General features: G+C 39.4%; 1 protein-coding gene across 1 annotated transcript in view; it reads right to left on the bottom strand.

The window, feature by feature from the left end:
• Positions 1-15,851, bottom strand: part of NME8 (NME/NM23 family member 8) — a 60,844-nt gene that overhangs the window by 25,273 nt on the left and 19,720 nt on the right. Inside the window, exons 6-7 of the mRNA XM_032401867.1 lie at positions 7,602-7,668; positions 6,663-6,736 (exon numbers count right to left, since the gene is read on the bottom strand). Of these exons, the coding sequence (XP_032257758.1) occupies positions 6,663-6,736; positions 7,602-7,668 (141 nt within the window). The remainder of the gene's footprint in view (positions 1-6,662; positions 6,737-7,601; positions 7,669-15,851) is intronic.

Genomic DNA, 15,851 nt, shown 5'->3' with positions numbered 1-15,851 from the left:
ATTCCCCAGGCAACATTCTTTCAAATTTCAATTTAATGTTGCTGTGTCAAAACAAAGTCACTGTTAAGGAGTCAGCAAAGTAGGAAGAGGAAAAGATGGCGGAGGAGTAGGGGATCTTATTCCAACTGGTCCCTGGAATTGAGCTGGATATCTATCAGACCACTCTGAGCACCCACGAAACCAGCCTGAGATGTAAGAAGATCTGGATCTCTACAAACAGAGTATTGCAGGTGGTTGGTTTCCAGGTATGAAGTGGGGAGCCGTGATTCCCCGGGCAGATATCGGAGGATAAATGGCAGTGGGAGAGGACCTGGCTGTGGGGATCCTACACCGCCAGTGAGCGACAGCCTGGCGTGCTGGGGACGGGCACAGACTTGCAGACCGGTAGCGGCGGGGAAAGGATTTTAGGACAGCCCCCAGGGCGGAAACCGGAGCGGCGGGGTCCCACGTGCGAACTGGAAGTGGCTGGTGGTTTTAGAAGCACAAAGGGCAGAGACGTGCCCTGACCTGGAAGCAGGACTGGGAGTGCTGCTGAGGGGTGCACAACCCAGGACACTGCAGTTTATAGCAGCATGGACAGAAACGAAGATAGTGTGGCCTGGAGAGCTCACTGAAGAACAGACTGCGATCTCTCTGCTCTGAGGCAGACGGTTGGAAATGGTCTCTTCTGCTCTGACTCTCAGAAGAGATGCAAAAAGCCACCAGAGAAAGCCGCCAGAGAACAAAAGCCCCAAAAACTGGTTCCCACTGAGCCCATTCCCTGCCACAGGGAGGCAGGGCAACTCTGCCCAAACAGGGTTGCCTGAGTAACAGCGTGGCAGGCCCCTCCCCCCAGAAGACAGGCTGGGAGAACAAGAGGCCAGCAACCCTAAGGTCCCTAGAAAACCGGTGCATCTTGCTTGGGTTGTGGTCAATAGTTTGGACTCTATACATTCCCTCAACCACCCATCAACAGAATGACTAGGAGGAGGAACACCCAAAATAGGAAAGACTCAGAGACTGTGACTTCTGCCACATATTTACAAATGGATAGAGATATAACCAAGATGTCAGAGATGGAATTCAGGGTAGCAGTTGTGAAGACAATAGCTAGAACGGAGAAATCGATTAATGGCAACATAGAGTCTCTAAGGGCAGAAATGAAAGCTGAAATGGCAGAACTTAGAAATCCTATCAATGAGATCCAATCTAATCTAGATAATCTAACAGCTAGGTAAGTGAGGCAGAAGAATAAATTAGTGACCTGGAAGACAATTTAATAGATAAAAAGGGAAAAGAGGAGGCCAGGGAAAAACAACTCAGAATCCATGAAAATAGAATCAGAGAAATAAGTGACATCATGACGCGTTCCAATGTCAGAATTATTGGAATCCCAGAGGAGGTGGAGAGAAAGAGAGAGGACTAGAAGATATGTTTGAGCAAATTGTAGCTGAGAACTTCCCTGATCTGGGGAAAGAAACAATTCATGTCCTAGAGGCAGAGAGGACCCCTCCCAAGATCAAGGAAAGCAGGCCAACACCCCGGCATGTAATAGTGAAACTCGCAAATCTTAGAACCAAGAAAACCATCTTAAGGGCAGTTAGGGGGAAGAGATTCCTTACATACAGAGGGAGGAACATCAGAATGACATCAGACCTATCCACAGAGACCTGGCAAGCCAGAAAGGCCTGGCAAGACATATTCAGGGTACTAAACGAGAAGAACATGCACCCAAGAGTACTTTATCCAGCAAGGCTGTCATTTAGAATGGATGGAGAGATGCAGAGCTTCCACGACTGGCAGAAAGTGAAAGAATATCTGACCACTAAGCCGGCCCTGCAAGAAATATTAAGGGGGGTTCTATAAAAGGAGAAAGACCCCAAGAGTGATATAGAACAGAAATTTACAGAGACAGTCTATAAAAACAAGGTCTTCACAGGCAACATGATGACAATAAATTCATATCATTCAATAATCACTCTCAACGTGAATGGCCTAAATGCTCCCATAAAACGGCACAGGGTTGCAGATTGGATAAAAAGACAGGACCCACCCATATGCTGTCTACAAGAGACTCATTTTGAACCTAAAGATATATACAGACTGAAAGTGAAGGGATGGAGATCCATCTTCCATGCCAGCAGACCTCAAAACAAAGCTGGGGTAGCAATTCTCATATCAGACAAATTAGATTTTAAACTAAAGACTGTAGTTAGAGACACAGAAGGACACTATATCATTCTTAAAGGGTCTATCCAACAAGAAGATCTAACAATTGTAAATATCTACGCCCCGAACATGGGAGCAGCCAACTACATAAGCCAACTGTTAACCGAAATAAAGAGTCATATTGATAACAATACGTTAATTGTAGGAGACCTCAATACTCCATCCTCAGCAATAGACAGATCATCTAAGCAGAAAATCAACAAGGAAACAAGAGCTTTGAATGACACACCGGACCAGATGGACCTCATAGATATATACAGAACAGTCCACCCTAAAACAACAGAATACTCATTCTTCTCGAGCACACATGGAACTTTCTCCAGAATAGACCACATACTGGGTCACAAATCAGGTCTCAACCTATACCAAAAGACTGATATTATTCCCTGCATATTCTCAGACCATAATGCTTTAAAACTGGAACTCAATCACAAGAAAAAATTTGGCAGAAATTCAAACACTTGGAAGCTAAAGACCACTCTGCTCAAGAATGTTTGGGTCAACCAGGAGATCAAAGAAGAACTTAAACAATTCATGGAAAACCAATGAGAATGAAAACACATCGGTCCAAAACCTATGGGATACTGCAAAGGCGGTCCTAAGGGGGAAATACATAGCCATCCAAGCCTCACTCAAAAAAATAGAAAAATTCCGATTTCACCAACTAACTCTACCCCTTAAAGAACTAGAGAAAAAGCAACAAACGATGCTTAAGCCACACATTAGAAGAGAAATAATTAAGATTAGAGCAGAGATCAATGAATTAGAAACCAGAAACACAGTAGATCAGATCAACAAAACTAGAAGCTGGTCCTTTGAAAGAATTAATAAGATCGAGAATCCACTGGCCAGACTTATCCAAAAGAAAAGAGAAAGGACCTAAAAAAATAAAATTATAAATGAAAGGGGAGAGATCACGACTAACACCAAGGAAATAGAAACAATTATTAGAAATTATTATCAACAAATATATGCCAATAAACTGAGCAATCTGGATGAAATGGACACTCTCTGGAAACCTATAAGCTGCCAAGACTGAAACAGGAAGAAACTGACAAACTGAATAGGCCAATAACCAGTAACGAGATTGAAGCAGTGATCAAAAACCTCCCAAAAAACAAGAGTCCAGGGCCTGATGGATTCCCTGGGGAATTCTACCAAACATTCAAAGAAGAAATAATACCTATCCTCCTGAAGCTGTTTCAAAAAATAGAAACAGAAGGAAAGCTTCCAGACTCATCCAGAGGCCAGCATTACCTTAATCCCCAAACCAGGCAAAGACCCCGTCACAAAGGAGAATTTCAGACCGATATCCCTGATGAATATGGATTCCAAAATCCTCAACAAAATCCTAATATTATCCAACAATACATTAAAAGGATCATCCACAACGACCAAGTGGGATTTATCCCTGGGATGCAAGGGTGGTTCAACATTCATGAATCAATCAATGTGATAGAACACATTAATAAGAGGAGAGAGAAAAAACCATATGGTCCTCTCAATTGATGCAGAAAAAGCATTTGACAAAATACAGCATCCTTTCCTGATTAAAACTCTTCAGAGTATAGGGAGAGAGGGAACATTCCTCAAGTTCATAAAATCCATCTATGAAAAACCCACACTGAGTATCAACCTCAATGGGGAAAAGCTGAGAGCCTTTCCCTTAAGTTCAGAAACACATCAAGGATGCCCACTCTCGCCACCATTGTTCAACATAGTACTAGAAGTCCTAGCAACAGCAATCAGACAACAAAAAGAAATAAAAGGTATTTAAATTGGCAAAGAAGAAGTCAAACTCTCTCTTTTCGCAGATGACATGATACTTTATGTGGAAAACCCAAAAGACTCCACCCGCAAATTACTAGATCTCATACAGCAATTCAGTAATGTGGCAGGATACAAAATCAATGCACAGAAATCAGTTGTTTTCTTATACACTAACAATGCAAGTGTAGAAAGAGAAATTAGAGAAACGATTCCATTTACAACAGCACCAAAACCCATAAGATACCTCAGAATAAACCCAACCAAAGAGGTAAAGGATTTATACTCTAGGAACTACAGAACACTCATGAAAGAAATTGAAGAAGACACAAAAAGATGGAAAAACATTCCATGCTCATGGATCAGAAGAATAAACATTGTTAAAATGTCTATGCTACTCAGAGCAATCTATACTTTCAATGCCATCCCGATCAAAATTCCAATGACATTTTTCAAAGTGCTGGAACAAACAATCCTAAAATTTGTATGGAATCAGAAAAGACCCTGAATCGCCAAGGAAATGTTGAAAAAGAAAAACAAAGCTGGGGGCATCACGTGGCCCGATTTCAAGCTATATTACAAGGCAGTGATCACCAAGAGAGCATGGTACTGGCACAAAAACAGACATACAGACCAATGGAACAGAATAGAGAACCCATTATGGACCCTCAACTCTATGGTCAAATAATCTTCAAAAAAGCAGGAAAAAATATGCAATGGAAAAAAGTCTCTTCAATAAATGGCGCTGGGAAAATTGGACAGCCACATGCAGAAGAATAAAACTCGACCATTCTCTAACACCATACACAAAGAGAAACTCAAAATGGATGAAAGACCTCAATGTGAGACAGAAATCCATCAAAATCCTAGAGGAGAACATAGGCAGTAACCTCTTTGACATCAGCCACAGCAACTTCTTTCAAGATACATGAAAGGCTAGTGAAACAAAAGCAAAAATGAACTTTTGGGACTTCATCAGGATAAAAAGCTTCTGCACAGCAAAGGAAACAGTCAACAAATAAAGAGGCAACCCACAGAATGGGAGAAGATATTTGCAAATGACACTACAGATAAAGGGCTGGTATCCAAAATCTGTAAAGAACTTCTCAAACTCAACACCCAAAAAACAAATAATCAAGTCAAAAAGTGGGCAGAAGACATGAACAGACACTTCTCTGAAGAAGACATACAAATGGCTAACAGACACATGAAAAAATGTTCATCATCATTAGCCATCAGGGAAATTCAAATTAAAGCCACAAATAGATACCACCTTACACCAGTTAGAATGGCAAAAGTTGACAAGGCAAGAAAGAACAAATGTTGGAGAGGTTGTGGAGAAAGGGGAATCCTCTTACACTGTTGGTGGGAATGCAAGTTGGTACAGCCACTTTGGAAAACAGTGTGGAGGTTCCTCAAAAAATGAAAAATAGAGCTACCCTATGAGCCAGCAATTGCACTACTGGGTATTTACCCCAAAGACACAGATGTAAGGGCCATAGAATAGATGTAAGGGACACAGAAAAGAAGGGCCATATGCACCCCAATGTTCGCAATAGCCAAACTGTGGAAAGAGCCGAGATGTCCATCAACAGATGAATGGATAAAGAAGATGTGGTGCATATATACAATGAAATATTACTCAGCCATCAGAAAGGATGAATACCCAACTTTTCATAAACATGGATGGGACTGGAGGAGATTATGCTAAGTGAAATAAGTCAAGCAGAGAAAGTCAATTATCATATGGTTTCACTTATTTGTGGAACATTAAGGAATAGCATGGAGGACATTAGGAGAAGGAAGGGAAAAATGAAGGGGGGGACATCGGAGGGAGAGACGAACCATGAGAGACTATGGACTCTGAGAAACAAACTGGGGGTTTTAGAGGGGAGGGGGTAGGGGGATAGGTTAGTCCGGTGATGGGTATTAAGGAGGGCATGTACTGCATGGAGCACTGGGTGTTATACGAAACAATGAATCGTGGATCACTACATCAAAAACTAATGATGTATTGTATGGTGACTAACATAATAAAATAAAATTAAAAAAAAAAAGGAGTCAGCAAAGTACAGCCTGCAATCAACATCTGGCCCACCACCTGCATTTGGAAATAAAGCTTATTGGGGCATGGCCACGCCCATGTGTGATGGCAGAGTTCAGCAGTGGTGACAGAGATCATATGCCCCACAAACCTGAAAATAGTTACTCTCTGGCCCTTTATAGGAAAAGTTTCCTGACCTTTGGATTAGAATGCAGTTTTTCCTCTTATAAAAATTTATTTTAGCTCTAAAGCAAAACATCAAATGCTTCCTTACTCTACCATATATCTAAAAAGGACCATATGTTTGTGACAACATACAGAAAACAAAACAAGCCAATGTGAGTTTATAACAAGCTTCCATTGTTAGTAACTAAACAGGAAGAACATTTGTTATAATCCAATATAAGAACTGTAATTTTTATCATTTATATTGGATGCTGGTAGAGCAGAGTTCTTTAAATAAAGATGCTTAAGTAGGTCTAACTTTTGTCAAGACAAAAGATTCCAAGCCTTTGGAGGTACCTAGCATCAGAAATTTGTTATGTTCCATTTCACTCTAAATGATAAGCTTGTCTCCAAATTGACAGTTAAGAGGTTGTTATGTTGCAATTAATATAAAGTATTGTGGGGAAATATCACTTACTTTTTGTTTAATCTCTAGAGATTTTCTATTAAGCACAGCATCGGGTTTGATAATAGCAATACTGTAGAGTTGATCTAGGGAAAAAAATAGGAGAATTTCATTTTCTTGGCACAAAGATTAGATAATGAAGGATTTGGGAATTAGAACTGTAAATTATTAATGTCCAGTGAGTTTCTGCCCATTGACAGCTTTGTTGTTATTACGGCATTCCAACTACCAAAGAGTTTCTCCTTAGAATCAAAGCGCAGTTCCTCTATTTGCATGCAGGAGAAACATTCACAAAAATTGGTGGTTCACAGGCAAAAAAAAAAAAAAGATTTAGGTGGGCACTAGTTATTTCAATATAATTCACATGCATTAAAATCACACCCATGATCCATCCAGCTTAGTATCACTGATGAGTGGAGTTTCAATACAAGCAAACATAACAGACTGATGGATTTCACCATCTAGAGATTTATCTACATTTACCTACACATTCTTATGATGAGCTTTTAGTGCAGGATAGCTCACTGAGCACACTGTTTGTCTCTGCTCCCTCCAAAGTATGAACACACACTCACACATCTACACAGACAATCCAGGAGGAAAACTGTTAACTGTAAAGTAAACCGGCATGTGGGTCATTGAGGAAGAAATTATTTTCACAAGGTTTTGGAAGATGATGAAGGATGAAGAGGAGGCTGCTGTCTAGTTAATCACAGGGGACAGGAACCCCTGTCCTGGGTAACCTCTGAAGGCCACAGGCACAGAGACCAAAGGGAAGGCAAGGAGAGCAAAAAAAGTTTGCTTGTTAATAACTGAGTCTAGTATTATCCTGCCAGTCCCTTATCAATAACACTGAGGTCACCACCAGCCTTTTTGCTCCTGCAACTAGTGCTCTACTGAACATCCATGTACACAAATCCCTTGCCATTACTCTGAAGGAAATTTACTTACCAACACTTTCATTGAGTACTTCCCCACCATCATCCGCCTCTGGATCTACAAACACAATTTCATGATACTGTGGACAAGAAATGCAAATAGAAGTTATATTTTAATATGATAGGAAAAGAGTTTTCAGAAATTTTATTTCTAATAAATATTTATAATCCAAGGGATAGAGGGTAAAGTGGAAATGTGCCTACATTTATCTAACTCTACTTTTCCCCATCTTTCCACTGAAATAAAAAAAAAAAGGAATGTTTAAAATGATTGGGGTGGTAAGACTATCAAGAAATAATACATATGGAAACTGTTTAAAAACCAAAAACCTTAAAACTTAAGAAGAGCACAGGGAATAAAATAAGAAAGAAGCAGAGATTATTAAGTAAGAAAGCAATAAATTAGGGGTGCCTGGGTGGCTCAGTTGGTTGAGCATCCAACTCTTGGTTTGGGCTCAGGTCATGATCTCAGTGTCGTGGGATCCAACACCCTGTTGGGCTCTGCGCTCAGTGGGGAGTCTGCTTGAGATTCTCTCCTTCTCCTTTGCCCCTCCCCTGCTTGCTCTCTCTCTCTCTCTCAAATAAATAAATAAATAGAAAGAAAGCAACAGATACATAATTATCATGTTGAAGATCAAAAGGGCATTCGATAGTTTCAAGATCCAATCCTAACCATTACCCTTAGTAAACTAGAAACAGAAAAATACCTCCTTAACTTATAAAAAACTGTCTTGCTCAAAACAATAACCAATTTTCTACTATAAAGTAAAATACTGGGAAGGATGGGGATGGGGGTTCCTTAATTTCTTGAGAAGCCCTTAAAGTGCTTCTGTGATTCTGTTTTAACTATCTGAAAGGTTTATATATTTACATATATACATTTTTTTGCCAAGAGAATGCATAATTTCAGAGTCTCGATGAAATAAAGACCCCAAAATGTATGGAAATGACTACACTGGAAGCTCTCATTCTTATTACAATCGGGAATAAGATAATTATACCAGCTATAACTTCAAACTGATCTGACTTTATATTTGCTGGACATGTGCTGGCCAATACAGCAGCCACTAACTACATAAGGCTATTTCAGCACTTGAAAATGAAGTTAATCCAAATTAAGATGTGCCATAAGTGATAGCTGCACAGCACATTCTGAAGACTTAGCATGAAAAAATGATTGCAGAATACCTTATTTTTTATATTGAGTACATATTTAAATGGGAATCTTTTTTAATATATAGGATTTAAAAAATTTAATTTCACTTTATTCTAAAAAAAGAGAAAAAGAGAGAGGGAAACAAGCCGTAAGAGACTCTTAACGATAGAGAACACCTGAGGGTTGATGGAGGGAGGTGGGTGGAGGGATGGCCTAGATGGGGGATGGGCATAAGGAGGGCACTTGTTGTGATGAGCACTGGGTGTTGCATGTAAGTGATGAATCACTTAATTCTACTCCTGAAGCCAATATTACACTATATGTTAACTAACTAGAATTTAAATAAAAATTTGAAAAGAAAAAATAATAATAATTTCCCTTTTTTCTTTGTTGTTTTTAATGTGACTAGTAGAATATTTTAAATTATGCATGTGACTCACAACATGACTTGTATTTTTTTACGATCTACAGGGCTGTGCTAGCCCAGGCAATTAGATAAGAAAGCTAAACAACAAGCATTCAACAAAATGGAATAATATAAAATAAACATATTAATACATTTCTTACATTCACACTGTTATTCATTAAAACAGGATATCATTCTGGGGTGCCTGGGTGGCTCAGTCGTTAAGCGTCTGCCTTCAGCTCAGGTCATGATCCCAGGGTCCTGGGATCGAGCCCCACTTCGGGCTCCCTGCTCGGTGGGAAGCCTGCTTCTCCCTCCCACTCCCCCTGCTTGTGTTCCCTCTATCGCTGTGTCTCTCTCTGTGAAATAAATAAAATCTTTAAAAAAAAAACAAAAAAAAAACAGGATATCATTCTGTAAGAACACTCAGAACAACAACAACATAACCACAGAACAGAGTACACATAGAGAAAGGTACATAGAATATAGCAATTAGGAGTATATGTTTAGGAGTCATTCTGCCTGACATCAAATTCTGGTTTCACCACCCACTAGCTGTCTGTTTTTGGGGAAATGACTTAATGTTTTTAAAGCCCTGTCTTATCATTTGTAACTATCTCATTAGATTTCTTGAGATTCCCATTCAAGATGGCAACATAAAAGGCTGAACTTAACTTCCTCCTATAAACACACCAAATCTACAGCTCTCTATAAAAAAAATTTCCTCTGAAAAAAATCCAGAGAAAGGCTGAGTAACTCCTACATGTCAGGCAAATGAGAAAAAAACAAAAAACAAACCCATATTGAAATGGGTAGGAAAGTAGGAGAGTTTCAGACACAACTTGACCATCAACTTCACCCTCACCACAGTGACACACAATTGGGAGGGAACAACCAGCATCTCCCTGAGGAGTGAAGAAGGGTTTAGACTCACCATATAATGTGCCAAATTTTAAGACTTCCATTTGAAAGATAGGTCCCCCAAATCCCTAGCTCTGAAAGCCAACTGGGGCTTGTGTCCATGAGTCCCAAGAGGCTAGAGTAAACAAACAGTTCTCAACAGGCTGGAAAGGACGGGCTGTGGCTATCCTATCAGGGCTCAGCACACAGGCAGCTCACTGACATGCCCAGTTTCTCTCTGAAAGAAGCCTATTTGAAACTCTTAAAAGCTGTAGCCTGAGAGGCAAGCTCCTAAATTAACACAGATCTAGGGGCTGACTGCAGTCCTCTCTGGAGACCAGGGAGGATGACAGGCCCATCTTTGCACCTTCCCTCTGCCCTGCTCCAGGAGGCTGATGTCCACGTGAACATGGTTTGAGCGCACATCTGGCACCCCACACCAGCTTTTGTGGCTGCTCCCCAAGGACACATCCCTTATAGCCTGACTATGGCAGCCAGCAGAGCAGGTGTTGTTGGGTTCAGTACAACCAGCTATGTTTGGATAAACCATCCATACAGAAAACCAGTAAGAAAACACCGGACTTAAATTATGTTAGACCAGGTGGACCTAACATTCACAAAACATTCCATCCAAAAGCAGTGGAACCCACATTCTTCTCAAGTGCACATGGAACATTCTCCAGGATAGATCATATGTTAGGCCATATCAAGAATCTTTTCCCGCCACAATAGTATGAAACTAGAAATCAACTACAAGAAGAAAATTGGAAAATTCACAAATCTGTGAAGATTAAACAGGCTACTGAACAACCAATGGGTCAAAGAAGAAATCAAAAGAGAAATTCAAAAATACCTGAGACAAATGAAAATGGAAATACTATATACCAAAATTTACAAAGTGCAACAAGAGTTCTTTTTTTATTTTTAAAGATTTTATTTATTTATTTGACAGAAAAAGCACAAGCAGGGGGAGCTTAGAGGGAGAGAGAGAAGCAGGCTCCCCACTAAGCAAAGAGCCCGACGCGGGGCTCGATCCCAGGACCCTGGGATCATGACCTGAGCCGAAGGCAGACACTTAACCGACTGAGCCACCCAGGCATCCCTACAAACTGCAACAAGAGTTCTAAGAGGGAAGTTTACAGTGATAAATGCCTACATTAAGAAAAAAAAAAGATCTCAAATATAAAAACTAACTTTTCACTTTAAGAGTCTAGAAAAAGAGAACTAATGGAGTCAAAGTTAGTAGATGAAGGTAGAAATAAACAGGAGAAATAAAATTGATACTACATAGACAACAGAAAAATCAATGAAACTGAAAGCTGGTTTTTTGAAAAAATAAAACGACAAACATTTAGCTAGACTGTGAAGAAAAAAAAAGACAGAGGGCTCAAATAAATAAAATTAGAAATGCGAGAGGAAACATTACAGCAGATACCACATGAATACAAAGGATCTTTTTTTTTTTAATAGGTTTCTTTATTTTTTTTTAAGATTTTATTTATTTATTTGACAGAGAGAGACAGCGAGAGAGAGAAAACACAAGAAGGGGGAGTGGGCGAGGGAGAAGCAGGCTTCCTGCTGAGCAGGGAGCCAGATGTGGGGCTCGATCCCAGGACCCTGGGATCATGACCTGAGCCGAAGGAAGCCACTTAATGACTGAGCCCCCCAGGTGCCCCAAATACAAAGGATCTTAAGAGACTACTATGACCAACTATGAAATCACTATCTCAAAAAGTTATGTGTGAGGGTGTCTGGGTGGCTCAGTCAGTTGGGCATCCCACTCTTGGTTTCCACTCAGGTCATAATCTCAAGGTCATGGGATAAAGCCCCACATCAGGCTCCACGCTGCTGAGCATGGAGACTGCTTGGGATTCTCTCTCTCCCTCTGCCCCTATCCTGTCTCTCCCGAAAGAAAGAAAGAAAGAAAGAAAGAAAGAAAGAAAGAAAGAAAGAAAGAAAGAAAGAAAAAAAAGAAAAAGAAAAGTTATGTGCATACCCATGTTCCCTGTAGCATTATTCATAATAGCCAAGACATGCAGACAACCTAAACGTCCATCAGTGGGGTGCCTGGGTGGCTCAGTCGTTAAGTGTCTGCGTTTGGCTCGGGTCATGATCTCAGGGTCCTGGGATTGAGCCCTGCATCAGGCTCCCTGCTCAGCAGGAAGCCTGCTTCTCCCTCTCCCACTCCCCCTGCTTGTGTTCCCTCTCTTGCTGTGTCTCTCTCTGTCAAATAAATAAATAAAATCTTTAAAATAAATAAATAAATAAATAAATGTCCATAATGGATGAATGGATAAAGACAATGTGGTATATATATGCAATGCAATATTATTCCCACATAAAAATGAAGGAAATCCTTCTATTTGTGACAACATAGAAGGACCTTGAGGGCACTATGCTAAATAAAATCAGTCAGACAGAGAAAGACAAATTCTATCCGATCTCACTTATATGTGGAATCTAAAAAAAAAAAAAAACTAAACTCATAAACACAGAGAACAGAATGGTGGTTACCAGAGGTAGAGGGTGGGAAGTGTGGGAATTGGGTGAAGGTGACCAAAGGTACAAACTTCCAGTTATAAGATAAATAAGTTCTGAGGGTATAACATACAGCATAGTGACTATACATAATAATACTGTATAGTATACTTGCAAGTTGCTAAGAGAATAGATCTTGAAAGTCCTCATCACAACAAAACAAAATTGTTAACTATGGAAGGTGACAGATGTTAAACTTAGTGATCATTTCACAATATGTACAGATATCAAATCATTATGTTATATACATTCAATCAATACAATGTTGTTTGTCAGTCATATCTCAATAAAACTAGGAAGGAAAAAGATTTCTGTCAAAATTAAATGAGGAGATCTGTTTATAAATGTTGGCAAACAGCAGCTCTTCAAAAAGTCCTCGTAATTACAATTTTCACAAACAAGTGGGGATGGCGGGGGGCGGTGAGAGGGAGAAAGAGACAGAGAGGAGGGAGAGAAGATTCCCTGACAAAAAAGAAAATCTGAAAAGTAAAGAAAAATGTCCTTGGATAAGAAAAATCACTATTATGAATGTAAAGTCCCCATATTTGTCATTTGCCAATCTTCCATCAAAATGTTCATTTTTTTCTTAACACTCAAAAAGTACTTTGTGCATACTATGGATATTAGCACATAGACATAGAGTACAAGAATTTTTCCCAGTTTGCTGTTTTCCTTTTACATTTTAGGGTGCACTTCAAGGTTTTAAATAATCAAATCAATTTTTCCTTTTTGATATCTCTGTTTTGTGTTAGGATTACAATGCCTTCCTCAACCTAAGACAATACAAACGTTCACCAGTATTTTCTTCTAATGCTTTTATGCTTTCTTTCTTCATATTCAGCTCTGTAATTCATCTGTAATTTATGTATATGATATGAGAAAATGATATAAATTTCTTATACAAATAGTTAACCCAATATTCCTAAGCCTGTTGATCAAATTTTTTATCCTTTCCTGATTTAAACTGGTATTTTTATAGCAAATACTTAATACCAGCTTGAACCTATATCTTCTCATTATTTCTATTTTTCAGTATTTCTTGCCTCATCTGTACTTTCCACTTTTTAAGTTCATACTTTCCCTTTTCACTCTTGTGGTTGGTTTGGCATGCGTAGGTGTATTGTGTGTGGACACATGTGCGCATGCACATGTGCGAGCTCAGGTGTGTTCATTTCAATAACACCGGTAGCTCTTCCTTATCTGCCTGTATTTCTTTTTTTTTTTATGTTATTTTATTTTATTATGTTATGTTACCATACAGTAGATCATTAGTTTTTGATTTAGTGATCCACGAGTCATTGTTTTCGTATAACACCCAGTGCTCCATGCAGTACATGCCCTCCTTAATACCCATCACCAGGCTAACCCATCCCTCCACCCTCCTTCCCTCTAAAACCCTCAGTTTGTTTCTCAGAGTCCATAATCTCTCATGGTTCATCTCCCCCTCTGATTTCCCCCCCTTCATTTTTCCCTTCCTTCTCCTAATGTCCTCCATGCTATTCCTCATGTTCCACAAATAAGTGAAACCAAATGATAATTGACTTTCTCTGCTTGACTTATTTCACTTAGCATAATCTCCTCCAGTCCCATCCATGTTGATGTAAAAGTTGGGTATTCATCCTTTCTGATGGCTGAGTAATATTCCATTGTATATATGGACCACATCTTCTTTATCCATTCATCTGTTGAAGGGCATCTCGGCTCTTTCCACAGTTTGGCTATTGCAGACATAGCTGCTATGAACATTGGGGTGCATATGGCCCTTCTTTTCACTACATCTGTGTCTTTGGGGTAAATACCCAGTAGTGCAATTGCTGGCTCATAGGGTAGCTCTATTTTTCATTTTTTGAGGAACCTCCACACTGTTTTCCAACGTGGCTGTACCAACTTGCATTCCCACCAACAGTATAAGAGGGTTCCCCTTTCTCCACAACCTCTCCAACATTTGTTGTTTCTTGCCTTGTCAATTTTTGCCATTCTAACTACTGTAAGGTGGTATCTCATTGAGGTTTTGATTTGGATTTCCCTGATGCCGAGCGATGTTGAGCACTTTTTCATGTGTCTGTTAGCCATTTGTATGTCTTTGAAGAAGTATCTGTTCATGTCTTCTGCCCATTTCTTGACTGGATTACTTGTTTTTTGGGTATTGAGTTTGAGAAGTTCTTTATAGATCTTGGATACCAGCCCTTTATCTGTAGTGTCATTTGCAAATATCTTCTCCCATTCTGTGGGTAGCCTCTTTGTTTTGTTGACTGTTTCCTTTGCTGTGCAAAAGCTTTTTATCCTGATGAAGTCCCAAAAGTTCATTTTTGCTTTTGTTTCACTAACCTTTGGAGATGTATCTTGAAAGAAGTTGCTGTGGCCGATGTCAAAGAGGTTCTCTTCTAGGATTTTGATGGATTCCTGTCTCACATTGAGGTCTTTCATCCATTTTGACTTTATCTTTGTGTATGGTGTTAGAGAATGGTCGTTTCATTCCTGTATATAGCTGTCCAATTTTCCCAGCACCATTTATTAAAGAGACTGTCTTTTTTGCATTGCATATTTTTTCCTGCTTTTTTGAAGATTATTTGACCATAGAGTTGAGGGTCCATATGTGAGCTCTCTATTCTGTTCCATTGGTCTATATGTCTGTTTTTGTGCCAGTACCATGCTCTCTTGGTGATCACTGCTTTGTAATATAGCTTGAAATCAGGCCACATGCTGCCCCCAGCTTTGTTTTTCTTTTTCAACATTTCCTTGGTGATTCGGGGTCTTTTCTGATTCCTTACAACTTTAGGATTGTTTGTTCCATTTGAAAAATGTCACTGGAATTTTGATCAGGATGGTGTTGAAGGTATAGATTGCTCTGGATAGCATAGACATTTTAACAATGTTTATTCTTCTGATCCATGAGCATGGAATGTTTTTCCATCTTTTTGTGTCTTCTTCAATTTCTTTCATGAGTGTTCTGTAGTTCCTAGAGTATAGATCCTTTACCTCTTTGGTTAGGTTTATTCTGAGGTATCTTATGGGTTTTGGTGCTAATGTAAATGGAATCATTTCTCTAATTCCTCTTTCTACACTTGCATTGTTAATGTATAAGAAAGCAACTCATTTCTGTGCATTGATTTTTTATCCTGACACATTACTGAATTGCTGTATGAGTTCTAGTAATCTAGTAATGTTATCTGCAAAAAGAGAGAGTTTGACTTCTTCTTTGCCAATTTGAATACTTTTTATTTCTTTTTGTTGTCTGATTGCTGTTGCTAGGACTTCTAGTA

This window comes from Phoca vitulina, unplaced genomic scaffold (assembly GCF_004348235.1).
Source record: "Phoca vitulina isolate PV1807 unplaced genomic scaffold, GSC_HSeal_1.0 scaffold4, whole genome shotgun sequence".
Taxonomy (NCBI): Eukaryota; Metazoa; Chordata; class Mammalia; order Carnivora; family Phocidae; genus Phoca; species Phoca vitulina.
Note: the sequence above shows the minus strand (reverse complement) of the source record. Positions and strands in the feature narration are given on the sequence as shown.